At 40.0% G+C, this 27,765-nt stretch overlaps 1 protein-coding gene across 3 annotated transcripts in view; it reads right to left on the bottom strand.

The window, feature by feature from the left end:
- Positions 1 to 254: 254 nt before the first annotated feature.
- The window catches only part of USF3 (upstream transcription factor family member 3), a 48,146-nt gene continuing 20,635 nt past the window's right edge, over positions 255 to 27,765 (bottom strand). For all 3 annotated transcript variants that reach the window (XM_073804219.1, XM_019923099.3, XM_019923098.3), the window contains exons 3-7: positions 26,902 to 26,966; positions 25,153 to 25,181; positions 22,967 to 23,049; positions 15,123 to 15,219; positions 255 to 12,486 (exon numbers count right to left, since the gene is read on the bottom strand). In XM_073804219.1, the coding sequence (XP_073660320.1) occupies positions 6,056 to 12,486; positions 15,123 to 15,219; positions 22,967 to 23,049; positions 25,153 to 25,181; positions 26,902 to 26,948 (6,687 nt within the window). In that variant the 5' untranslated portion in view covers positions 26,949 to 26,966 and the 3' untranslated portion in view covers positions 255 to 6,055. The remainder of the gene's footprint in view (positions 12,487 to 15,122; positions 15,220 to 22,966; positions 23,050 to 25,152; positions 25,182 to 26,901; positions 26,967 to 27,765) is intronic.

Below are 27,765 nucleotides of genomic sequence, written 5' to 3'. Positions count from 1 at the left end.
TGAAATTCTACTTTTTACAATAAATATAGAGGTGTACAGTTTACTCCAAAAATATAGCGCTGATCATAATTATGATTTATCTGAGGTTGACTTGTTGATCAGAAACACGACCCCATGGGAAATGTGTCATGGTATCATTTTCAGACATTTTGGCAAAATTTAAAGATTACCTGAACATGAATCTTCAGTATGTAAGACAAATCATTTTAATACCAGGTTTGAAGCGGCACGGGCAATGATGAGAAAAGGCAGAATTCACAATGCAAAAATGCAAAGTTTATTTTCTTAAATAAAATACTATATTCATATCTATACAAATAATTATTACAACCATTAAAATGTTACATTTACCAATAAAAATTTCAAAACTTTAAACAAGAGCATGGTTCAGAATATTCACACCCTAATACAATGCATTTGTAAAAAGATGTCAAAATAAACAGGACCTATTCTTATTTACAACTGTAGGACAATCCTGACCATATTATACATATCTGCTCTGGATTCTATTACAAAACAAATTAGTTCCCATTAGAATTATAAACCAGGTAATTTACAGTAATAGGACACAGTGCACAGCAGATATTGCTGGCGTGAGAATAGTTACAAATATTACATACACTACTGAAAGCACTACAGTTAGATTTTTTTCTGGTGACTGCCCTACAGTAAGCTTCTCACCCAGTGTATCTATAAATAATTTGTGAAGGTAACTATGTTCTCAGATTTTTCCACCCACTTTTACTGAAATGAATATATGTGTGTGTGTGTGTGTGTGTGTGTGTGTGTGTGTGTGTATATATATATATATATATATATAATCTCCTGTTGAAAGTGGAAGCAAATCTTTTCTTCACAGTAACACAACTGCAGCATTTTAAGCAACACTGTCTGGTCCCTTTCTTCTTGGAAGATCAACAGTTCAACTCCCCCTAAAAGTTACCAATATACTCATGTCCAGTGCCTCACAGATGAAAAACGGTTTTAAGACTTAGGGGATGGAGGAACAGAGGTCCAGAAAAGTGAAGAGGGGACTGACATGGAGTAAACTTTAAGTTCCTATGACATAGTATGGTGTATAGCTGTACACAACTGAGGGGAAAAAAATAATCATCTTTTCAAAAAAGTGTTAACAAATGAAGAGTTGTCTTCTATGTCTCATGAGATCCCTAGTGACAGGTTATGTGGTCATTCAAAATAACACCAATTTGGATACTATCCCCAATATTTTCAACCCAGGTTGGCTCATGTTTATGAAGCATCTGAACACAGGCATGTGCCAGAAAATGACTACAGTTGACAGGGTTTGTGCAAATCTAGAAAGAAGAATGTTGAATGGCCACCACATACAAGCTCTGAGTTTAAAAGGAGTCTTGCATCTAACTACTAAGTGTTTTACAAGATCGGCTTTAAAGATGGCTCAGAGAATGATAAGGCAACAGTGAGAAACATCAGCTGTACTTGTCGTCTAGGTGTTTGATTACACAGCATGGACCATCCCGGCCGGTCCTTTGCTGTAACAGAGGAGTGAGTGAGCAGTATGTTCCAATGGCTGGTCCTAGGACCAGAGGCACAGTTGCAGGTAAAGTGCAGTCTCAGGGTAGTGGCATGGGGGCACAACTAGAAGCTCTGTGTCCAAGAAGTTCCTCAACACTTCTTCCCAGAACACCTGGATGGCCTCAATCTGAACCTTATGTCCCCCACAGACTCTAGTAGAAACACTCTTAGGTTCACACAGGAAGTGTAGAATGCAGGGAGGATATTGTTAAGTAAAAAAAGGACCCTTTTCTGTTGAACTCTGGAGGAAGGAGAAATGGTATCCTTCAGCCAAAAAGGTATCGGAGAAGAAACTAATTTCTGGCCATTAATTTGCATAAAGGTATCATAAAATCATCATTTATTATTGCCCTCTGGAAGTACACAGCCATAGGTCGTTATCTCTGGGCAAAGGCAGATTTAGAGAGACAACAGAATTAGAACAACGACTTCCAGGTTCCGAAGGATATCAACCCAAAGCCGTCTGATTTTGGTACCACATTTGCCCTTTCTTTACTCCTCCATGGGGGGAAACAAAAAAACCTCTCCCAAACAAGGGACAGAACTATATGGCACATTAAACATTTTCAGTCGGTCGTGAACTACTTTTGTTTTGAGAAATTCTTGTTGCCCCTTAATAGAATAGGAGATATAATGGTTTCCAAAGGCAGGCATTTGGGAATCACTGATTTGGAAGTATGAGTCCCTATCACACGCCGATCCAATAGACACTGGACTCAATAAATGTTTCAAGGCAGAGGAGTAATCATCCTTCTGAGGAAATGACCAGATTCCCTGCCACCTGTTTGACATGGAGCAGACGGAAGAAAATAAGAGCCTAAGTACTCATGTATCAAAGGAAGGATAAAGCTAAGAAGATGCATATTAGTGAGTCTCTACCCTTCCTCAAATTTTAAAAACTTCACTCCCATTAAAATGTATTTCTACATTTTTTGGGGGTATAAATCTTAGCCTCTCCATGAAATGGCCAATGTTAGAAGGCAAGAGCAAGGCAAATGAATTATCTTTAAAATGTTTAAATAATTTTGTATATTAAGAAGCCTGATTTTTAAAAGTTGATCCTCATTGCAGTTCACCCTGATATGTGACTGAAAATCACTGAAAAAGAACATTCCTTCCTCGTCCTTCTCTCCCCAAAGTTCTGATACATTACATTTTATAAAGCATGATCACTCTGGAATTTGCATTCCTTACTTAGAAAAAGGGTGCCACCTCTGGTACACCCCAAAGGTCTTAAAATAAAAATAAACTTCCTGGAGCAGTATAAAACACCCCGAAACAATCTGTATGTACCAAAAAAAAAAAAAAAAAAAAAAAAGAAATGACATCAAAGTTGATTTCTTTTATCCATGATTGACACATTAGAAGTTTTTACATGATGGGAAATCTGAAAATTTTCACCTCATCAGAAGTTGCTGTGTAAAATGTCTAGAGGAATCAACCACTTTCTGAAACTGATTCTATGTGATCAATAACACTACAAGAGAGAGAAACAATTTAATCAATGACTCTCACTTATGACTCCTACCTGTTAGTGTATTTCTAGAAATTACAAATTTATCTGTGGAAATGGATTTACATTCTATAGACATATATTAGCAAGCCATGAATAACATTAAATTTACTATAACAAAAATTGACTATGTTTTCTGCCATTCCTTTGCCAAAATTATATCCAGAGCTCGTTAGATATTAAATAATAAATTTCCTCCCCCAGATCATGTAGCTCTAATTATCAAATACTTAATACTGCTGGTAAATCTCATATACTCGGGCTTCCCCGGTGGCGCAGGGGTTGAGAGTTCGCCTGCTGATGCAGGGGACACGGGTTCGTACCCCGGTCTGGGAGGATCCCACGTGCCCCGGAGCGGCTAGGCCCGTGAGCCATGGCCGCTGGGCCTGCGCGTCCGGAGCCTGTGCTCCGCAATGGGAGAGGTCACAACGGTGAGAGGACCGCGTACTGAAAAAAAAAAAAAAAAAAAAAAACCTCATGTACTCGTGCTTATAAATCAAGTAAGATTACTGTGCTCTCAACACTTTCAGAATTGAGTTTGTGTATAAAATGATCTCTTACATACATACATACATGTCTGTAAGATAATTAGAGCTATATGTAAGCAGGAGCCAAATTATTTGCAGATGCTCATATCTTTCCTCCAATGGTCAAATAAGCCTTACTTAGGGGGTAGAGACTCTTTCGGGATCAAAGTGTTATATTCCTGGAATGAAAGCTCTGAGGAATGTAAATGCTACCTCTGAACAGAGCTGAGCAGAAAAATACAATCGAGGCAACAGAGAAATATCTGCAAGTACCAGGCTTGGGGCCTTTCCACTGAATGTTCAAATCGAGCTTCTTCTTAGCCTGTTACCTTAGTTCCAATTCTAACAGTCCCCAGTTCTTCAGAACTCAACAGCCACTGTGTGTGTGTTGGCGGGTACAGGAGGAGGAGGGGGAGACAGAGACAGAAAGACAAGGTAAGAAAGAGAGAGGGAGGAAGGGAGGGAGGGAGAATGAATAGCTGAACACATTGAAACCAGTCCTTGCAATTAGCAGACTGGACCTTTCAAGAACAAAGAAAAACTTGAATGTTAAAGCTTAAAACTCAGTTAGGTTTTTTTTTTCCTTTTTTTTTTTGCGGTACGCGGGCCTCTCACTGTTGTGGCCTCTCCCGTTGTTGAGCACAGGTTCCGGACGCACAGGATCAGCGGCCACAGCTCACGGGCCCAGCCGCTCCGCGGAACGTGGGATCCTCCCGGACCGGGGCACGAACCCGCGTCCCCTGCATCGGCAGGCGGACCCTCAACCACTGCGCCGCCAGGGAAGCCCCAGTTAGTTTTTTTTTTTAAGTTATAGGCACAGATGACCCTTTTGCTGAGTCTTTAATAGAGGTATTCACTGGAGTTAACTGCTCTAACCAAGCCTTAGGAGGTTTTTTTTTAAGGAAAAAAACACAAAATTCTGGTCCATGGGTTCACTTTGCTAACAGAGTAGACAGAACAGTTTATATCTCCCACTCCATCCCATTTTTGGCAGACTATAACAACAACGAAAATTAATGGGCTTGAGAATGTGAGTACATATGTTTTCTTAATTAAATTTTCAAAATTCAATTCATGAATTTTGAATATATTTTTAAAATTCATTATTAACTTCAGCGGGGCTTTTAAAAAACGCTACATCAAGTTCTTCTACACTTCAGCAGGTCTCAGGTCCCAATTCCTCATTTTCAGATGGCAGGCCTATTTTTAAAGAGCCAGTTTATACTTTAAAATCTATGTCCGAGTACACACACGCTCACACACGTGGACATATGCAAAGACAAGGTTTTGAAGCACCATTTCACATCTACCATCAGGAAAAATAATGAACCAATTCATCTTCTCATTGTAATTCTACTATGAAGGGTAATAATGCAATATACAATGCCATATTTTAAATATAAATATCAGTAATGAAAATACTGACAGAGCTTAAGACTCTGTTCAGAAATATTTTAAAAGTAAGGCTCAAATAACTGTGTAGATTCCAAACACGCTATTTACTGATCAGTCCCTAATGATTAAACAAATATAAAAGAACTTATTTCAAGATCAAATAAATAGAAGAGAATTCTACAACGAAACTCAATGGATCAAACAATCTTTAACTGAACACATGCAAAACTCCACAATACAACTGCTTTTATCCTTATGGCCTGATGCAAAATGCAAGTACAAAATGGAGAACATCTATGTACTCTGCTTTTTAGCTTTCCGCTTTTAAGGCTACTTGTTTAAGGAAGACCTTTGCTTTTACAGGATCTTGGCACATTAAAGGATAACATGGCTCCCTAATTTGGAGAACAAGACATGACATTCAGATAATTTATGAATTGTTATAATTAAGAAAGAAGCCTCTACCTAAACCAAACCTTGGGAACACAGGTTGATTAAACAACTCATTTATTTGCTAACTGCTTGACTTGAATCATGGACATTCATTCTACATTAATTCAACACCTGCCATGGTTAAGAAACTGTTCTAGATGCTGACACTGGCCCGTACTGGGTTATGAGCCATTGTGTTACATCGAACTGTCTGTATTTTTGGAAAGCAACTCAATCAGCTCAACTATTTTACAAAGTATCAACAATCAAGTTTAAAATCTAGGTTCCTTCCTACCACCCAGGACACACCCAGATGATCTCCCTCAACTTCCAGGCGATTAATATCTAGGGAATGTCAGATTACAGATCAAACTTGAAAATGTAAATCTGCTTGGAAAATTTAAAAAGTACACCATGCAGTTAAAAATGAAAGATAATTTGTTTTCGACGACCCAGTATTTGCCTCATCTCTGACACGGCTTCCCTACATTCAGAAGATAACTGACAATTGATTATACAAACACAAGGAGATACACTCACACACTCTCTCTCTTCCTGTGCACATGTGTGAATACACACACAAATACATTTGTAATCTCACCCATTACATTTATGTACAGTCAGTCAGTATTTAAACAGCTGAACTGCAATCATGACCTAAAATATGGCTTATGTTGTGGGCAGGTCTGTTTGAGGACTGCTTGGAAGAGTCCGAGGCAGAGGAGTTTGCTATCGTAAGCAAAGGTGACATTGCTGAGCCGTCAGGGAGAGCTGTAGCTATTTCTGGAAACAAAGATGTCATATTAAAATTGGATAAGTGAGAGTTGGTCATGTGCATTGGGGGCATGTCAGGGAGAAGAGGAAAACTTGGTTGAGCAAAACCAACAGGTCTGGGAGGAGATAAAATTGATCCAAATCGGTTATTCAAACTTCCACTGTTTACCTTCTCTGTGCTAGGATTCGAGAACATTTGATTAGAAAAATAGGGGATTGAAATATCATTGGACAGTGTAGGATGAGCAGGAGAGTACGGGGGATAGAAGGAGGGGAGAGTATTTTGGGGATCTACAGGGATGAGGGCTGGAGTTCGAGTGGCACTAGGCTGAGTAACCTGTGGAATGAAAGAAGTATTCGCATTTATTGGTGGATTCATGCCACCCTCAGGAATAAACGGAAAACCAAAATTTTGTGATAGTGTATGCTGGTCAGGCGCTGAATTATCATTAGGTACTTGTGGGCCATCGGGCATGAAACGAACAATACTTCCTCTCTTTTCTGTAGCGGGTTGTTGGCGTCCGAGAATCATACTGCCACTAGTAGACAGAGGAAGATGGGGAAGACTTGGATCAAAGACATTACTGTGTCTTTGGTTTCCAGAGCGATTCCTTTCAGGTTGACGAATTTTGGAACCACTGCTGTCCTGCAAGGGATGCCTTGATCGCTGGGGAACTGAAGAACTAGTTTGACGTACAGGAGGCCCTTGGTCAGCATTTCCGTGAGACACAGACGGATGCAGCAAACCTGGCCTTGCAACCCCATGCATGTTGGTTGTGACTGGAGGGTTCATGTGGCCCTTGGTCCCGTGACTGTCAGTAATCCTCATGGGATTGGACTTCTGTACAGAAACGTTGGGACTTGTGTTTCGACCTTGAATATCTCCTGAGGAAGAAGAACTCGAAAACGGAATATTCAAAGTGCTGTTCCTGGTGTTAATTGCACCCAGGGACATGTCACAACTCTCCCTATTCTGACTCTCACTCTCTCTTCTAATATGGACACTTTCATGAGTTGGGGGACAATTATATTCGATTGCAGAGGAGGGACCACACTGTGTATTCCTCTGATGCTCTGGCAGTGATCTCTGGCTCCCAATGACCTGATCACCCAGGTGAGGGGCAAGTAAACTCTGCATGAAACTTTGGTGACATGTATTTTCACTGTCCCTTGGTGGGACAGCATTTCCTGTTGGGATGCTCTGAACTGGTGGGTAAGGTAATCTCTTTTGGCGGTCAATTGGTGGTGGACCAGGGTTTTGACTAATTCGAAAGGCCTGGGACTGCATACTCCTCAAGGATGACACAGGGTTACCTATTTCATTATTTCTTGAAGACTGTACTTCAAAATTACTCTGGGGCTGCTGACTGGCTCCGCTTGGCTTAAATGTCTGACAGTCAGAAAGGCGGATATCTGAGGTAACAGTATGGTCCACACGACCCTGCATATTATGAATGGCCAAACTCTTATTTCTGGGAACATCAAGGTAGCTTCTCATTTCAAGCTGATCTGAAATTCTGGAACCCTGAATCGATATACCCATTCTCTGCTCTGAGTTGGAAGATGTCTTTCCAATGAGTGCCTCCGCAGAGTAACTTGAAACTCTGTTTCTCTCTGGCCTGTGTGGAGTACAAGTCATGTCTGAAGGTCTCGTCACGATACTCGGTTGGGACACCATTTGCTGCTCTATGCCTCTTGAAGTCAGAAGCCTCTGCATTGGATTATGCCCAGATACGTGTTCAGAAGAAAGCCCCGCACCTTGCTGCCGGCTCCCCACCTCCTGCTGGTGCATGATGTCTTGACTGAGATGGTTATGATGACTGCGGCTTGTGGAAGGATTTTCACGGCTCTTCTCTGGCTGGGAGCTTCCAAAGTGTTGCTGCATCTGTTGCTGCATCTGCTGATGGTGGGGGTGTGGCTGACCGCTCTTGGGTCGGGATTGGTCACTTCCATGGTGCTTGGGTTGTAGAGGAAGCTGAGAGGCCTGAGTGCCCTGGACAAGAGTCCTCTTTTTCTGCATCTGGACTTCCTGTTGCAGGGTTCTCTGTTGGTGGACGTGGGGCTGAGAGTGGACAGAGCTCTCCGCGTGAGGTGCGTGATGCTGTAGCTGGTATAAGTGATGCCTCTCTCTTAACTGCCCCGCCTGCTGCTGCTGCTGCTTCAAGTAGAGATGGTTACTATGCAGGTGAGGCACCCCCTGAGCTGGCACATGCTGCTGCAGGGCCTGCAGATGCTGGCTGGCCTGCGTTTGCTGCTGCTCAGCCACGGAAGGCTGCGAATTGCACTGAACCTCAGTTTGCCTCAACGCAGGGGCCACAAAGTTGTTACCAGGTGGGAATAACCGCGTAAGGCTGTCTCCATGTGCTGGGTTGCTAATAGGCACAACTGAGTTTGACGAGTTGGGAGGGATCTGACTAACCATCATTTGAGTTTGATCGGAAATGCTGTCTGGAGTTCGGCTCATCAGGGACAGACCTTCAAGCCGGAGGGGAGCCGGCTGACAATGCTTTTGACGTTTAGCTGAAGACAGTAAAAGGTCATCTTGGACAGCACGCTTAGCAGAGTTTTTACGGCTTTCATGACTTGGCTTTAAGAGTGGCTCTTGAATCTGTGGATTTGGTATGGTACCGGCCATAGTACTGAGCTGTTCTTGGGAGTATTCGGTCATCAGAGATGGGCCAGGAGGCTGACTGCCATAGGAGCTAGATGAAACCGTCAGATTAACCGTGGCAGGAGCAGCTGTTGGCTCTGAAGTCTGGGCTAAACCAGCGCAGCTGACCAGAGGATGGCTGATGCTGCTCTGATGGATAAGATTGTTCACACTTAAACTGGTGATGCTTGGCGGCTGAGAAGTCGAAACCTGTAAAGAGGCATTTGATGTTTTCATCCCTATAGAACAACTTGGTTTTTCAAGGGGCCGACCCACAGTTGCTTCAATTGACTCCTGAGAATTAAATTCATTTGGTGTCGCTTCTGCCTGTCCTGGGCCATTCTCTTTAGATATCTGGGTTTTGAAAGGCTGGTCTCCCTCTAAAGAGGATGCTTCGGAAGGCTTTGAAGGAACTTCCCTTATATCAGCCTGGGCGCCAGCTCTTCCCTTCTCAAGGTTCTCCTGGTCAAAAATAGCTCTTGCTGCAAGAGCAACTATATCAGTTTGCTCTACAAAGGTACAGCTGTCACACGTATTAGTCGTTGCACTGCTGGTGACATCCTCTCTAGTTGTTTCAGGAAGCATGGATGCAACTGAGAAACTACGACTACTGCCAGAGCTGGTTGACATGGGGGAGTCAGCCTGCCTACTGGTAAGCAAAGAACCATTAATAACCTCCTGATCAGAGATGCAGGAATGATGCTGTCCTGGATCTCTGTCCTCACTGCTCATCAGTAATAGCTCCTGTTTGGGATGTAAATCAACATTTGAATGGACTATTTTAGAATTTTCTGAAGAAAAGTCAGGATGGTCCACCTGGACTGAAAGAGGTGATTTCTGAGGGTCTTTTTCTTTAGCAAGACCAGAGAGCAGTGCAGTTAAACCCTGCCCCTTTAAGAGACCTGTGGTGTGCACTGTAGCTGATGAACCTTGCTCAGCCCTGCAAGGTTCAGCAATGACTTCTACCTCAGAAACACAGTCAGTACTTGCAGTGCTCGTAGCAGACGACAAATCAGAAACCTGAGAAACCAAAACGTGGGGATCGTTCGCAGACGAGATCAACACGTTGGCTGAAGTGCAGGATTTGGCAGCAGCTGGCAATGCCAAACTAGCTGCTGGCTTATCCTGAGATGTCTCTCGTTGCAAAACGGGGAGAGAATCTTTGGATTTTGCTGGGGCCATTGTAAAATGTTCACTTGTTACAGATTCTTGGGAGGATGAGCTAGACTCTTCTGCTGACTTAGATTTGGGTATGGACTCAGGTATCACTGATTCAGAATTCAGAACATCCAAAGAATGTGAGCCAGAAACACTTACACTATTTACCTGGGACATAGTGACCGATGGTAACACACCAGGGAGGCTGTCCAGAAGTCCATCATTACACGATGGCTCTGTGGAGCCTTCAGTGCTGGGGCAGTCTAACTTACCCACGTCTCTGGCTGGATTCAGGGTGCAGGCTGACTTATTAGTGGCTACGTGTTTCTTGACACTCGGCTTCTTATTCAGCCTTTTGGGCTTCATGTTAGGCAAACAAGCTACAGTGTTCATTGAGGGAGTAGTCACTAGATTATACGTACTGGGTAGTGTGGCTGAATTCTCCGTTGTCACGGGAGATGCTACAGCTGTTGTTAATGCAACACAGTTAGCTGGGGTGGTTTGACTATTTGCAGCAGTTTGAGGATTGGCAGGCTGGCTAACAGACAGTTGTACACAGCTTTGCCCAGCCATCTGCGATATGCTTTGATTGAGGCTGGCCAAAGCGCCAAATGTATTCAGGGCAACATTGGTATTTGGATCTTCGCTGGTGGTGGGTTGAATAATTTGCATAGGGGTTTGACTTGTAGTTCCTGATGAAGACATGACAGGCTGCAAAGCAAAGAGCTGTCCATTTAAAGAAATCGTTTGAGGCTGTTGTTGGTTTGACATGGTTACAGAAAAAGTCTGTGTTGAATTAGATGCTGATAAAGATGAAGGTCTTGGTAATATGTGGACAAGGTGCTTTCCTCCAAAACTCTGTGGGGTCGAAACATTTTGCACTGAATTGTTAGACCCTATGATAGCACTGGCTCCATTGACAGGGAGTCGAACAGAACCAGGAGGTGGAGCGGAGAGGAGTGGCAAAGGGTTCTGATTAGTTGCCTGTATGATTACTATCTGTTGACCCACTGTTTGGTTGGGAACCTCTGCCCTCATCATTGCTGGGCACGGGGTGGTGCTGGGTGGCTGAAGAATGATAACGTTTTGATTAGCAGGAGCTGCGTTAACAGCCGACCCAACTGGCTGAGCCATCTGAATCACTTGCATTGCTGAATTCAATGGAAGGATACTTTTTGGAGGCTGAGATTTAACTTGTGGCTGGGCAATCAGTGACTGCATAGGTAAAGATGGACAAGAAGGCAAGGTTACAACTACTTGCTCAACTGGCTGCCCATCTGCTGGAAAGGAATTATTCAAGTTGACGCCTGTAGCCACACATCTGCTGTGGTTGGCCGTGGTGGGGCTAGTACCAGACTCATTTAATACCGGAGTCACAGCAGAAGATGATGTCTGGCTTAAGGGCTGAATAGTGTTTCCCGCCAGTTGCAAAGTAGTCCACGTCGTCTGCGTGTTTCCAGCTGAGGAAATTCGGGTAAGGCTATTAATGTTTTTCAAATCTGAAGCACTAACAGCTGAAGAAGGCAAAGAACAAGAAAGAGTCCAACCACTGTCCACAGGGTTTGCAGAAAGGGTGCTCACAGGGGTGGTGGTCTCCCCTCCTCCAGGGGCAGATGGGGCCACCACCGCAGTAACACTTGTCAAGTCTGCACCCTTGCTAATGCTCGCTGGACAAGAATCACCTGCAGATCTTGGAGGCTGGGAGCAGACTGTCGTGGTAACAGAAACAACAGAGGTGGTCTGAAAGTCACTTCTGCACTCCTGTACGCCCAGGCAGGACTTGCTTCCTTCGTGTCCTTTAGTGGCAGTTGCTGAGCAGCTGGGGGAGATGCTTGTGGCACAAGGGACTGTTTTCTTCAATAATTTGGGGCTCTCTTGCCCATTCTTATTTTCAGAAGAATTTTGATCCTTTAGACATGTGTGCAATGAATGATGCTGGGGTGGTACAGGCCCGACAGGGACAGTCATCAGTGAACCACTGCTGGCACCAAGCACACTCGACTCGCTTTCGGAGGTGGAAACCTCAAGAATATTTTGAGCAGAAATGGTAGCAGGAAGACAAAGAGGAACAGGCTGGTTGGCAGCCAATGCAGAAACCGTGGTCTGATGCCATGGCTTGTTTTCAGAAGGGTAAACTCCAGAAATAGACACAGGAGTCACAAGATTGCAAGTCCTCTGTACTGGTACCACATTGGCAGTTTGCTTCTGTAAATTATGCCCAACGTTAAAGGTTATCCCCTGAACAGCTGTTCCCTGGCTATTTCCACCAGGCTGACTCCCGCTGGAATAAACAATGATATTCTTTTGAACCTGGTCACTGGGAATCACAACAGAGACCTTTGAGTTTTTAAGATTTCCTTTCCAGTGGATTGTGGGGTCGTCATATAAACATATGTCATTTGCTTTCAGTAATTCAATATATCGGCCATTTTCTTTTTGAATTTCTTCCAGTTGTTTACGTAGCTTTTTAATTTCTTCAGCTACAATATCAAAAACAAAAATGAAAAAATTACCTCTAAGTGTCAATATTTATAATAATTTAAGAAACAGCTGTATACTAAACTACTGAATACTAATTTTAACATTCTAAGTACCTCAATTGAGAATCTTCAGCTCTTTTCTAATATAAGTTCTTTCTTCTTTTTAGAATGGTATCTCAAATCTCTATCCTAATCCTTTGAAAAGTATGTATCTTTAAAGGTCAACAATTCAAAGGTCAGAAATTACTCATAATGTAGAAATTCCAAAATTCAAAATAGGGCAGCAATGAAAGACATACTGATGTCATGGTAACATGCTAGGGAAATAACACTGAATATCAATATAATAGCATTTAAATGTTGCAATAACTAACATTACTTTATGGTGGTAACAGAGAGTTTTTTTTTTTTTTTGGCCCCTCTGCACGACTTTCAGGATCTCAGTTCCCCAACAAGGGACTTAACCTGGGACCACGGCAGCGAAAGCCCAGAATCCTAACCACTAGGCCACCAGGGAACTCCCGACAGTCTCTTTTATAAATGGCTTTAAACTGGTTTCTATCTTACCCTTTGAAATGACAGAGAACAAGCAGAACATGTAAGAAGTAAGATGGGAGAGTGCTGAAGAAAGGACCACCAGTGAAACTTGCTTTTTCCTTGGTAGGGCCGATGTGTGTATGCTAGTGAGTAATGAAGATGTCCGTGATGCCCTACACTGTTTTAAAGGAGACAGCCTCAACCACGGATACTAAGGGTCAGCCTTGGCTGTTGGTATGTACGCTCTGTGACCCTGTACATCCCCACCTGCTGTGCCATAGTAGGTATTCTCCCCCATTCCCTCCGCCAAAGGCAGCCGATCCTCAAGGCCAGTACCTTATGAGGTAGCCTGAAGTAACAGGTTCTGTTCCAACAAGGAGGAGCTGAGACTATCAGATTGTTTTTCTCAGCTATTTAAAGAGCGAGCCACAGAAGAAAGATGCCAATGTGCTATGGACATTAGAAATTAAAGGACAATTATCATGGACCAAATAATAAAGAAGATGGTTCTCACTTATTGTGCACTTACTCTATGCCTGGCGCTTTTCATTCGCTGTCTCATTTAATGATAATAATAACAACAACAACAGGTAACACGTATCAAGCATTTACTCTTGTGCTGCGCTTTAAGTGCTTTACCTGTGTTATCTCTTTTAATCCTCATAACAACCACGAGATGGGACAAACACCTTTGTCATCATCACTTTTAGCTGTAAGAAACAGGTTCAGAGTAGCTACATAATTTGCCTAAAGTCGACTAGATAGATGCTATGATTATCCTCATTTTAAGACAGGGAAACTGACACTTGGAGAGGTTAAGTAACTGGCCAGAGGTACTGAGTGAGCAAAGGAAGTCAAGGCTCAAACCCAGGTGGGCCTGACTCCCAAGAGCACTGCTGTGGCCACTGTGCAAGACTGTCATGTGGACAGTGAGTATGTGGAGGAAGCTGCTGGGAAAAGAAGAGAGAGCAGATACAAAACAGGACCAAAGAAAGGATCATGACCGCGATGACAACACGGTCGGACTTAAGGGGCCTCGGGTGCTGCCCCAACCCCTGGCCTGGCTGTTCAGCTCTTCCTGAACCGCCTGCAACTTGTATTTCTTCAAGTTTCCCTTTTCCCTAGGGTAACTCGATTGCCTCAGATGCTGGACTGTGAAACCAGAGGAGCCCTCATTAGAAAAGTCTATACATCACTCTAGCCTTACTATCCCTTTTGTGGGTGCCTCAAAATGGTTACCAAATATTGATTATGTATCTAATTGCTTGACAGCATCATAAAACAGGACCTGGACCATAAAAGACAGCTGACTGAGGGGAGGGGTAAGTTGTCAGCTAACTGAAAGTAAACAAGAATTCAGAATGCCGACCTTCTGGATGTGCTTTCCAGCACTTCTTACAATAAACACAGCCCAGCATTGCTCCCACATCAGCAAATTCTGAGGTTTGTCTCCTTTTAAGGTGACCTACTGAGTTGTCACAGGAGATTCTCATTTTTCTTTTTAGCTGTTACAAGAAAACCTTCTCTCCAATGCAAATGGGAAAAGAGAACTCATCTGATAGCATAAAAAAGTCACCTCTAAAAATCAAATGTTATTAAATGACCAGGCAGTCTCACGCACACATTACATGCAGTATAAACAATTATGAACTGAATGTTTTGGCCTTCGGAGTTAACTCCTAGTTAAGTCCTGGCACAGGCATATCTTTATCTGTTTTAGGTTACACTGAGCAGGACTCCCGCTGCATCCTCTTATGGGATTCCCCTAGCTGGAAGATCCACCTGGAAGGAAGGAGATCCAGTATTATTTGCATCATGATCCAGTATTATTTGCATCATGAGTTTAGCAAACATGAAGTACAAGAAGAGTAAAAAATCAAAACTGTGTATGCCTACAAGGTTAGAGTTGCTCAAAGAAGGGGGAAAAGAGGTCAACTAGGTTGAATGTATTTGCAACACTATTCTCACAGGCCCAGCCAATGCATGATCTTAATGAACTGGGGCAAAAAAGCCTTCTGTATCCTAATATAAGTTGCACTGTGACACAAAGGCCTGAACATTGAAAAAACAACAGAAAGTAAGAATCTTAAAATCTTTACCTTGTTCATTGTTTCCTCCATTAAGCAGGAGTTCATCGTTTTGCCTTTTCAATTCTGTTATATACTTAAAGGCTTGGTCCAGGATCATATTCTTGCTCTGCCAAAGAAAATCAACCATTTAAAAGTTTCACTGAAGGGTAAGAACTTGCCAGAAAAAAGTTAAAGCTTTGGTTTTATCACATATATGTGATACGTATCTTTTCAAAATTTAAAACTGCCACCATATTCAAAACTTCTACTGTTCCTCTTTCATTTAGTAAGTATTTATTGAGGCTCTGTTCTAGGCACTGGGGATATAATAAACTAAAGGGACAAAGTTCCTGACCTTGAGGAATATTATTTATTTATGAGGAACTATTATATATTAATATCTATTTATATTTATAAATAAAATCAGGTGGTGATAAATATTATGAAGAAAAAGCAAGTAGGGTACTTCACTCACTGTTAATCTAGTCACCTCCCTTGCCCGGTCTAGGTTTGAGCTTAGATGCATCTTCCTCTAGGAACTCTTCCCTGGGCCTCTCTGTTCTAGAACTCTATATTTCCTTGGCTAGATGGTAGGTATTATTCCCCTCTTACTATGGTATTTACTGTGTGCTTTATTATTCCAGATCACAGAAGAGCATAATGGATGGAAGCGCAGATTCCCCCACTTAGCATTTCTGTAACTGGGGAAAGTTACTTAGTCTTTCTAAACCTCAGTTTTTCATTTGTAAAATGGGGATAATAAAAGTACGTACCTTGAAGGGTGTGGTAAGGATTAAAGTCTTTAATATAGAGAGAGCATGTAACACTCTGAGAACACAGTTAGTGGGGTATGGAAAGTGCTTAATAATTGCTAGCTTCTTGTAGCTACTGTTTGTCAGGTCCTACGTTAATTACGTCAAATGCATTATTTCTTGGACTCATTAGAAGAACTATATTGTTTTTCCTTATTTGTTCAGCTTTATTGAGGTATAATTGACAAATAAATTGTAAGATATTAAAAAAATAATAGTAAAGTAGGGTAAGGAGGGGGCCAGAGAGATGGCAGAGGTTACTCTGTGCTGTGGACTGAATGTGTGTGTCCCCCTACAATTCATGTTGAAGCCCTAATCCCTGATGTGGTGGTATTTGAAGGTGGGGCCTTTGGGAGGTAATTAGGTCATGAGGATAGATCCCTCATGGATGAGATCACTGCCCTTAGAAGAAAAGACATGAGAGAGGTGATCTTTCTCTCTGTCATGTGAGGACACAACCAAGAAGAAAGCCCACATCAGGAACCGAACCTGGTGACACCTTGATCTTGGACTTCCAGCCTCCAGAACTGTGAGAAATACATTGTTGTTATTTAAGCCACCCAGTCTATGGTAATTTTCTTATAGCAACCCAAACTGACCAAGACATTCTGCTACAATCTATTTAATATAGGGAGGCTGGGGAAGGTCTCTCTGTAAGGTGATATTTAAGCAAAAATCTGAAGGGAGTACAAGAAATTATGCCCTGTGGATATGTGGAGGAAGAAGGCTCAGGTATCAGGATCAGCAAGGACAAAGGTTCTCAGGTGGGGCTGAGTTTGGCATGTTGGAGGAATAGTAAGGAAGTGAGTGAGACTAGAGTCAAGTATATTGGGAACAGTAAGAGGAGAGAGGCCAGAGAGAGTCTGCAAGACCATGGAAAGATTTTAGACTTTAATGTTATTCTTTACTCTGTCAACCACAACTACAAACTATTCTAAATAGTAGGTTGAGATAACAATGTCACTTGATTGAGTTCTGGTGTCATGCTCCCAATATATTCCATTCCTAAGTTTTCTCAAAATGATCGTATTTTATGTCAAAGTTCCTGTATCTTTACTTAAATTTTTAAAATTGAAAATATAATATATGCATATGGTAAAAAAAATGTAAACAATATGAAGAGATATATAATGAAAAGTACATTCCTTTTGACTTTAGCCCTCCAAACCCCTTTCCGGAGTCAACAACTGTAAGTTACTTATGTATCTTTCCAGAAATATTCTATGCCAATACATATATATATATATATATATAAATCTTTTTTTAAAAACCCAGATAGAAGGATACTATAAACAGTATGTTACATGGATGCAACTAGAGATTATCATACTAACTGAAGTAAGTAAAAAAGAGAAAGACAAATACCATATGATATCACTTATATGTGGAATCTAAAATACAGCACAAATGAACCTATCCATGAAACAGAAAGAGACTCACAGACATAGAGATCAGACTTGTGGTTGCCAAGGGGGAGGCGGGGAGGGAGAGAGATGGACTGGGAGTTTGGGGTTGGTAGATGCAAACTATTACATTTAGAATGGATAAACAATAAGGTCCTACTGTACAGCACAGGGAACTATATTCTATCTCCTGGGATAAACCATAATGGAAAAGAATATTAAAAAAAAAGAATGTATATATGTGTATAACTGAGTCACTTTGCTATACAGCAGAGATTGTCACAACACTGTAAGTCAACTGTACTTCAAAAAAAATTTTAAGTATGTTACATTATTTTGTTTTAATTTTCAAAAATATATTTTGGGGACTTCCCTGGTGGTGCATGGTTAAGAATCCGCCTGCCAATGCAGGGAAACAGGTTCGATCCCTGGTCGGGGAAGATCCTACGTGCCGTGGAGCAACTAAGCCCGTGCTCCACAACTACTGAGCCTGCGCTCTAGAGTCCACGTGCCACAACTACTGAAGCCCGCATGCCTAGAGCCCGTGCTCCACAACAAGATAAGCCACCGCAGTGAGAAGCCTGCGCACCACAACAAGGAGTAACCACCGTTTGCTGCAACTAGAGAAAGCCCATGTGCAGCAACAAAGACCCAGTGCAGCCAAAAATAAAATGAATTAATTAATTAAAAAATATATATTTATATATCTTGGATGGTATGGTCATTTTATGGATCTTCGAATCCTTGAGCATGGTATATCTTTCCATCTGTTTGTGTTGTCTTTAATTTCCTTCATCAGTGTCTTAAAATTTTCCAAATACAGGTCTTTTACCTCCTTAGTTACATTTATTCCTAGGTATTTGATTCTTTTTGATATGACTATAAATGGGATTGTTTTCTTAATTTCTTTTTCAGATAGTTTGCTGTTAGTGTATAGAAATGTAACAGATTTCTGTATATTAATTTGTATCCTGCAACTTTACTAAATTCATTAATGAGTTCTAGTAGTTTCCTGGTGGCATCATTAGGATTTTCTATGAAGAGTACCATGTGTTCTGCAAACAGTGACAGTTTTACTTCTTCCTTTCCAATTTGGATTCTTTCTATTTGCTTTTCTTATCTGATTTCTGTGGCTAGCACTTCCAGTACTATGATGAGTAAAAGTGGCAAGAGTGGGCATTCTTGTCTTCTTAGAGGAAATACTTTCAGCTTCTTACCATTGAATATGATGGTAGCTGTGGGCTGTCATATATGGCTTTATTATGCTGAGGTATGTTTTCTCTAAACCCACTTCGTTGAGAGTTTTGATCTTACGTGGATGTTGAATTATGTCAAAAGCTTTTTCTGCATCTGTTGAGATGATTATATGATTTTTATTCTTCAATTTGCTAATATGGTGTAACACATTGATTGCTCTGCAGATAGTGAACCATCCTTGCATCCCAGGGATAAATCCTTCTTGATCATTGTTTATGAACCTTTTAATGTACTGTTGAATTCAACTTGCTAACATTTTGTTGAGGATCTTTGCATCTATGTTCATCAGTGATACTGGCCTGTAATTTTTGTGCTCATGGATTGGAAGGACTAATATTGTTAAAATGAGCATACTACCCAAGGTAATCTACAGATTCAATGCAATCCCTATCAAAATACCGATGGCTTTTTTCACAGAACTAGAACAAATAATTTTAGTATTTGTATGGAAACACAAAAGACCCCAAATAACCAGAACAATCTTGAAAAAGAAGAACAAAGCTGGAGGTATCATGCATGGTTTCAAATTATACTACAAAGCTACAGTAATCAAAACAGTATGGTACTGGGACTTTCCTGGTGGTCCAGTGGTTAAGACTCCATGCTTCCAATGCAGGGGATGTGGGTTCAATCCCTGGTCGGGGAACTAAGATCCCACATGCCGTGCGGCATGGCAAAAACAAACAAACAAACAAACAGTATGGTACTATCATAAAAACAGACACATAGAGCAATGAAATAGAATAGACAGCCCAGAAATAAACCTATGCTCTTATGGCCAATTAACCTATGACAAAGGAGGCAAGGATACTTTGGGGAAAAAGACAATCTCTTTATTAGGTGGTGCTGGGAAAACTGGACAGCTACATGTAAGAGAATGAAATTAAAACATTTTCTCAGACCATATACAAAAATAAACTCAAAATGGATTAAAGACCTCAATGTAAGACTGAAAACCATAAAACTCCTAGAAGAAAATATAGGCAGGACACTCTGACATAAATTGTAGCAATATTTTTTTGGATCTGTCTCCTCAGGCAAGGGAAACAATAGCAAAAATAAACGAATGGGACTACATCAAACAAAAACTAAGACAGTGTCCTTTCATAAAGCAAAAGTTGAGACAAAGGCAGAACCTGATAATGCCCACCTACTGCACAGTGAATGAAACTATCAACAAAACAAAAAGGCTGCCTACTGAATGGGAGAAGATATTTGCAAATGATATATCCAATAAGGAGTTAATATCCAAATATACAAAGAACTCATACAATTAAATATCAAAAACCAAACAACCCAATTAAAAAATGGGCAGAGGATCTGAATAGACATTTTTCCAAAGAGGAAATGCAGATGGCCAACAGGCACATGAAAAGATGCTCAACATCAGTATCATGAGGGAAATGCAAATCAAAACTACAATGAGATATCACCTCCCACCTTTCAGAATGTCTGTTATCAAAAAGACAACAGGGACTTCCCTGGTAGTCCACTGGGTAAAACTCCATGCTCCCAGTGCAGGGGTCTCGGTTCGATCCCTGGTTGGGGAACTAGATCCCGCATGCATGCCACAACTAAGAGTATGCATGCCACAACTAAAGATCACGCATGCCACAACGAAGATCCCATGTGCCGCAACTAAGACCTGGAGCAACCAAATAAATAAATAAATAATTTTAAAAAACAGAAAAAACTAACAAACAGAACTCAAAAACAACAAATAAGAAGTGTTGGTGAGGATGTGAAGAAAAGGGAACCTGCATGTCCTGTTGGTGAAAATGTAAATTGGTGCAGTCACTATGGAAAACAGTATGGAGACTCCTCAAAAAATTAAACATAGAATGACCATACAATCAAGCAATTCCACTCCTGGATATTTATCCAAAGAAAACAAAAACACTAATTCCTAAAGATATATGCATCCCTATGTTCATTGCAGCATTATTTACAATAGCCAAGATATGGAAACAACCTAAGTCCTCATCAATAGATGAATGGATAGGGCTTCCCTGGTGGCGCAGTGGTTGAGAATCTGCCTGCCAATGCAGGGGACACAGGTTCAAGCCGTGGTCTGGGAGGATCCCACATGCCGCGGAGCGACTAGCCCCGTGAGCCACAATTACTGAGCCTGCGCGTCTGGAGCCTGTGCTCTGCAACAAGAGAGGCCGCAATAGTGAGAGGTCGGCGCACCGCGATGAAGAGTGGCCCCCGCTTGCCGCAACTAGAGAAAGCCCTCGCACAGAAATGAAGAGCCAACACAGCCATAAATAAATAAATAAATAAAATTTAAAAATAAAAAAGGCAAAATTCCTAAAAAAAAAAAAAAAGATGAATGGATAAATAAGATGTGATATGTGTGTGCATATATCTACATCTACGCTATACTTTCTAAAGGCTGTATTTATTTTGTTTACCAGTCTATTACTGATAAATACGTAAGCTATGAAAGAGGAATTTCGTTTTTTTTATTCTTCAGCTTTTAAAAATGTTACAGTGAATGTTTAAGCTCTACCCAGTATTTATACTATTAAATATCTCCAGTACTTTATCTGATAGCTCTCTTCATGTAGGAGTCGGTGATTTAGGGCTTTGGTTCAGCAAGTTACAATTTTGGGTCCCTTGGGCTGGGTCCCATCAGAAATCCAGTATAACCCAGGAAACACCGTACTTTAGAGAAAGAAACTAAGATAGTGTCTTTTCTTAAAGCAAATGTCGAGACAAAGGCAGAACCTGATAATGCCCACCTACTGCTTCTCTACTGCAGATGGGGGTGGGGACATGCGGCAATAGTTAAGAAAATCTAAATCTATTCAGCTTCTGGAGACCAAATACTGACTTCCATTGCACATTCTAGGGCACCAAGAAAGAGAAATGATTATGGTTTCCTTTCAGATAAACTTGTAGGAATAAAAGCCAAGGGGAGGAACATTTTATTGGGCAAACACCAGTGCTTAGTGAGCAGCTACTATACACTGATATGTGGAGAAAGAAAAACAATCAGAAGACATAGTACCTGCCCTTAAGTTTGCCTGTGTGTTAAGGAAACAGAAAGTACCTTTTTAAAAAGACTAAAAAAGCACATTTATGCAAGACTAGGTATCATCTTGTAGGGGAGAATGAAAAGAAACTGAATTGTAAGACCTTGCTGAGGGAGACAGTGTTGTGAAGTGAACACATTGATCTGGCCCTCCCCACCAAAAGCCTGGGATGGTTTGGGACTGGGAAGCTCCAGCTACCCCAGAAGGTGGGGTGAGGCATGGGTTAAAACTGAGGGGACTGATAGAAAGATTCTTCTTTTGCAGTAATAAGAACCACACACACTCACACACACACACACACACACACACACACACACACACACACATCCTATGCAGCTGGATGACTTCCCCTCTTCCCCAACCACAGGAGACAAGTTTATTTTCTGTGAAATTTGAACCAGAAGATTTCAGCCTCAAGGATACTTACTTGGCACAGAAGTGGACAAGATGAGGCTCCTAAATGAAAACAGGAGGTAAAGTAAAATCCTGCCTTCTAGAGCATGAGACTCTCCAGCACCCCTTCCCCAGCCCAGCTCCCAGAAAAATGGCAATGAGCCTTATAGTTCTTTTCCCACCATTCCCACTCCTAGGTAGGGTGCTGAAGGATCCTTCTCCGGAAAATAAAAATTAATAGCTAACCCCGAAAGAAGAAATCTACAAATACTGATATTGTTTAGTTCAGCAACAATAACAAAAACATCAGCTCACTAGCCAATCACCGGATAGTTAGGACCACCAAACCACAAGCCTGTTCCATCAGCTTTTTAATGCCTCGTTCTCAAATATGAAAAAGACAGCTAAGTATCATTAAACATTTAAGGAATGTCTCCAAAAAGAAAGACAAAACATCAAAACAGAGGAGGGGAAAAGGAAATCAGAAGAAACAAAGACAATATAGAAAATAGAAGAAACATTTAAAAAAACCAAAACCCTATATAATATTCTCAAAGCTGAGATGATATTATATCCATAAAAAAACATGTATGAAAAGGAACAAAGAGAATAAGAAAAAAAAGACTTGGAAATTAAAAATATAAGAGGAGTTGAAAGAAACCAACTAATTGAGATTGAAAAGGAAGGGTAGAGGGTTCCAGAAGTAAAGGTTCAAAGGAAAAATTGGGAACATGGAAATTATGTGGCAATTTGACCATATAGAAACTGTAGTAAGAGACTGTTGGAGGTGTGGAGAGAATTAAAGATAGGCACGTATATAGAAAATTGAGCAAATGAAAAACAATGAGGCAATTATTAACTCTGAAAAACCATTAATGGCAGGGAACAAAAATAATCATTCTGAGCACAGAAACAACTTAGGGAATTATCTGATCACAAGCAATTGGTGAAAGTATGAGTGGATTTCTTACCTGTTTCAGCGCAGGGGAGCATGGGATCAGCTCTCCTATTCTGTTTATCCCAGCATTGATTTTCTTCTTTCTATGCCTCTCCACTAGATAGAGGAAAAATTCATTTATCAAACCTTACAATACTACTGCCAAAGTGTCTCATTCTCCCTGGGTAAAGAAATTTTAGGTAAAGAAATACCTAAGAAAGTCTTATCAAATAGTATCTACTGAATACAAATAACTACAATAAGATTTCTAAGAATGTCATATTCTAGGTTTAGTGTTATGGAAATCAATATAAGCCATACCATTTATTAGGATTTAAAATAATGGAATCTATACTAATTAAATTCAAATTATAAACACAATGTGCTAATACTACATTACTCTTAGGCCATTATTATATTTCAAGTAATTATTAGAGATTCTAATGATAACTAAATTACAAGAACCCACTAGCTATGTTACTAGAAAGCTGCTTCTTTATAGCAAATGGGCAAATTAGACCTTTCTAGACAGATTAAAGAACTTTAACACACCTTTTAGGCTGACTAGAAGGCATTTTTGGAATAGAAACGGCTATTAGTTGTGACTTAAAATAGACAAGAAAAGGCATTGGTTTATTTTTTTCTATGGGGTCTGTGCTGTTCACTTTGGCCCATCTAAGAAGCTGAACAACTGACAACTTCTCAATTAACTGAGCAATGTTCCAGGCTTCCGTGCTACAACTTTAAAAGTTGTATGAAAGGGGCAAGAAGATACAAGCGATGATCTAAATAGTTTTTCTATAAGACACTGTAAATAGAAAAATCAGTCTACTTTCTGTCAGTTTTCTAAAACCTTCCTTTTTACAAAGGACTTCAGCGCTTCTAAGAGGATGATCTTTCAGATATAGCATAAGTAGGTCTTGTTTTTCAAAATATATACTTTTTGCTTCATAATCTAGCAGTAAGAACATCCTTTCAATGACATCCATTTACTCTCTCTTAATAAATTACTATCAGGACATATTTATGGTCCTATGTGACATTTGATTCTAATAAAAAGATTTAGTTCATATGGCCAAAAAAATTAGATTTATTGATGTGGCCAAAAAAAAAAACCCCACAAAGCAATAAACTATAGCTCACCTTTCTTCTGAATTCTCTAACAATAGTATTTGCTGTTATCTAAGAGCATATTTTTTAATGTGTGTAGATAAAACAACAAGAACAACAACATTAAGACTCTATCCACAGTGATAAAAGGGAATTCAAAGGTAGTAAACTCCCATTCTGGGAAACAGCTATGTCCTACCAGTGTTCAACACAACTTTCCATAGATAAAGTTTTCCCCAGGGTCCTTTCCTTAGGGAAGGGAAGAGATTATTTATAGAGTAATAGAAATTGAGTCTAAAATGTATATTTTTAGATCTGACTGTAGTCCCTGATGGAAAATAAAATGTTAAAAATGTACCAAATTGTCAACGTATGCACAATTACTTCTATCAATGTTTACCTGGCTGTGGCCTCTAATTTTGACGTTTGAGATAAAAATCAAATATATTTTTCTACATTTCTTCTTATAATTGAGAACTCCACAGCTTAATTTAAGACCGTTCACATTTCAAGTACCTTTAAGATTTACAGCTGCTCCCCATTTCTTCCCTACTCCTGTAGGCAGCTAGCCCACTCTAGAATTTCTACAGAGGTACATACTCTTCACTCTTTTCAGAAGGAGTATATCTGAATTCCTCAGTGGGTGAAATCACTTAAAACACTAGCTCCAGGGGTATATTAATCCTTAAATTATTTAATAGACTGTGAATCAGAAAATGATAAGCCATCTTCATGAGACTTAGGGAGTATTTTGTCAACTAAAAACAATATAGAACAAATTATTTTGTATTACATAAGTAAGATACAAGGGTGTATTGTACAACACAGGGAATACAGTCAATATTTTATAATAACTATAAATGGAATATAACCTTTAAAAGTTTGAATCACTATGTCATACACCTGTAATTTATATAACATTGCACAAGTATACTTCAATATAAAAAATGCAAAAAAAAAAAAAATAACCCAAACAATAAAGGAACACTTTCCTAAAATGTAATGAATAATGATTCTGTGCTTATAACATAAAAACACAATCAACTGCAGTATAATTTCATTTTGAATGCAAAAAGTGCTAACAAATAAAACTTAAATTGCTGTTTCTACCTGCATTGTGTGTCTCCCGATTTTTCTTTCTGAAACAAAAAGTACAGATAAAAGGAACATGAAAATAATAGGAAAACATTTTACGTTATATTTTGAGAACCATAAAAATTAATTTTATGAATTTGTATTTGTTGTATCAATGAGAAACCATTTGAAGGAAAATTTTCTTAATAATATATTATGGTATAAAAACCTAACTGCAGATACATCAATATAAAGTTAGAATTCAAAATTTTCTCAAAGTAACTACAATTCTCCATTTTTCCATACCCAGAAGTCATTGGTTGGGAAGTAAGGCAATCATTGAAAATCTTACCTATTTGAAAAATGTACTTAAGGGGCTAGTCAGCTCTCTAAGTGATGTGCCAAGTACAGCTGCCCCTTGAACAACATGGGTTTGAACTACACGGATCCACTTATACTTGTATTTTCTTCAATAGTAAATACTACAGTACCACAGGATCCACAGTTGGTTGAATCCATGGATATGGAGAACTGTGAACAGGAAGTCTGGCTATACCCCTAGCTACACGCTGTTCAAGCGTCAACTGTTGGTGATTTCTTTTTTTTTATAAATTTATTTTATTTTATTTTATTTATTTTTGTCTGCATTCGCTCTTCATTGCTGCACGCAGGCTTTTTCTAGTTGCGGTGAGCGGGGGCTACTCTTTGTTGCAGTGCATGGGCTTCTCATTGCAGTGGCTTCTCTTGTTGCGGAGCACGGGCTCTAGGCGCGCGGGCTTCAGTAGTTGTGGCTCGCGGGCTCAGCAGTTGTGGCTCACAGGCTCTAGAGCGCAGGCTCAGTAGTTGTGGCGCACGGGCTTAGTTGCTCTGGGGCATATGGGATCTTCCCAGACCAGGGCTTGAACCCATGTCCCCTGCATTGGCAGGTGGATTCTTAACCACTGCACCACCAGGAAAGTCCCTGTAGGTGATTTCTGATGTTTGCTCTGGCACCTGGCCAGGGGTAGGGATGAGTATGTACAGAAAACAAGCAATGGTACAGAAGAAACTTGTAATCCCCAGGGAGGGAAGTGTGGTAGTCACTAGCACTCACGCACTAACAACTGGCATCTGAGCCATCTTTTGCATTTATGTACCTTAGGTTATCCAAACTCTTACATTTTCTTAAAAGCTAATCTACTAAAAACACCAATTTTCCCTTTTATGTACAATTACTCAATACATAAGAATTCTTTAATAGCTATTTGGTAAGGAAAGAAAATAATGATTTTAATATTTAATAATGGAAGCGTTGGCCATGCAATTCTAAGCAGAAACATTGCCCAAAATGCTAGAAATTTTGAAGGAGGTATTATACAAAGAACCAGAACTAATACTGTACTAATGTGCGTATTGGCATTAATGGTTTGTAATGTCACAAAATGTCTGTTGAAACAGACTGCAGCCTAAGTGAACTTAGTATCCACCACAAAGACTAATATTAAGGGCAAGTAAAAATTTCAGGAGAAACTAAACATTTAGCATAGATTAGGTATTATACTATTTTAACTACTGATAGTCATTTTATTTCTTACACTGCTAGTAGAATTTAAAGGACAGGTAAATTTTAATTATGTACCCCTTTCAGTAAATGTATTTATATTTATCCACACCTATTTTTGAAGAGTAATGGTTTTCTAGGCATCCAAATGAAAGTTCCCTAAAGGACTACCTATTTAGCAAAGTGGGGACTAATTCTGCCTCTTATCTGCCAAACTATATTATTTTTGGATTGTGTCTTCATACCTGTGCTGCTTTTTTGTAGGAGTCTCATTCTCTGTCATTTCTGGCATGGTTACAGTGATAGGAACCTACAAGGCATGGAAAGACATGTCAGAAAGTCTAAAGGCATTCTAGTATCTTGGAGAAACTGATTAATAGCAATTTGGTTTGAATACCAAGACGCTAAGAAATAAAAGTGACATCATGAAAAAGCACTGGATTAGGTGTTGTAGATAAGTACAAGAAGATAGGACAAAAAATATTATAACCAGCAGGTGGAGAACATGGTGAATGTCAAATGTAAGGTATAGCCAGAAAGTGCTTGAGAAGATTGGAGGAGAGAAAGGTCATTATAGGTTTGCAAATCAAGAAAAGCCTAAAGGGGGTGTAGATTTGAGCAAGACCTGGAAAGACAGGTAAAACACACTTGTTGGGAGAGTATGTTCTTTGTTCATGATACTGTTTGTTCATGACACAAAATTTAAAACAATGGTCCTCCTCTCTGAATGCAGAAAAAACAAAAGTGACAAGTACACAAATAAATCATATTCCATACATGGAAGCAAGCATTCATTCATTTATTCATTCACTCATTTGCCAGGCTTCTTTCATTTCAAACTGCTAGAAGTCTTAAACATTACCACTTGAGAATCGTTAAAAATCTGAGTTTGAAAATTCTATTTATATTTAAAATACCATGATACTAAAGAATATATGTATAATATGGAAATATACACCTATGCCAAAAAAGCCTGAAAGCAAATACATTAAAATATTAATCACAGTTATATAAGGCCAGGAATATTATAGGTGACTTCTTTCTCTTTTCTGATTTTTCAGAATTTTGTAACGACAACTTTAATGCTTTTAAATCCCAGGGATTGACAA

Source organism: Tursiops truncatus, chromosome 4 (genome assembly GCF_011762595.2).
Source record: "Tursiops truncatus isolate mTurTru1 chromosome 4, mTurTru1.mat.Y, whole genome shotgun sequence".
In the NCBI taxonomy this organism is placed as follows: domain Eukaryota; kingdom Metazoa; phylum Chordata; class Mammalia; order Artiodactyla; family Delphinidae; genus Tursiops; species Tursiops truncatus.
The sequence above is the reverse complement of the archived record's forward strand: the minus strand, read 5'-3'. Positions and strand labels throughout refer to the sequence as shown.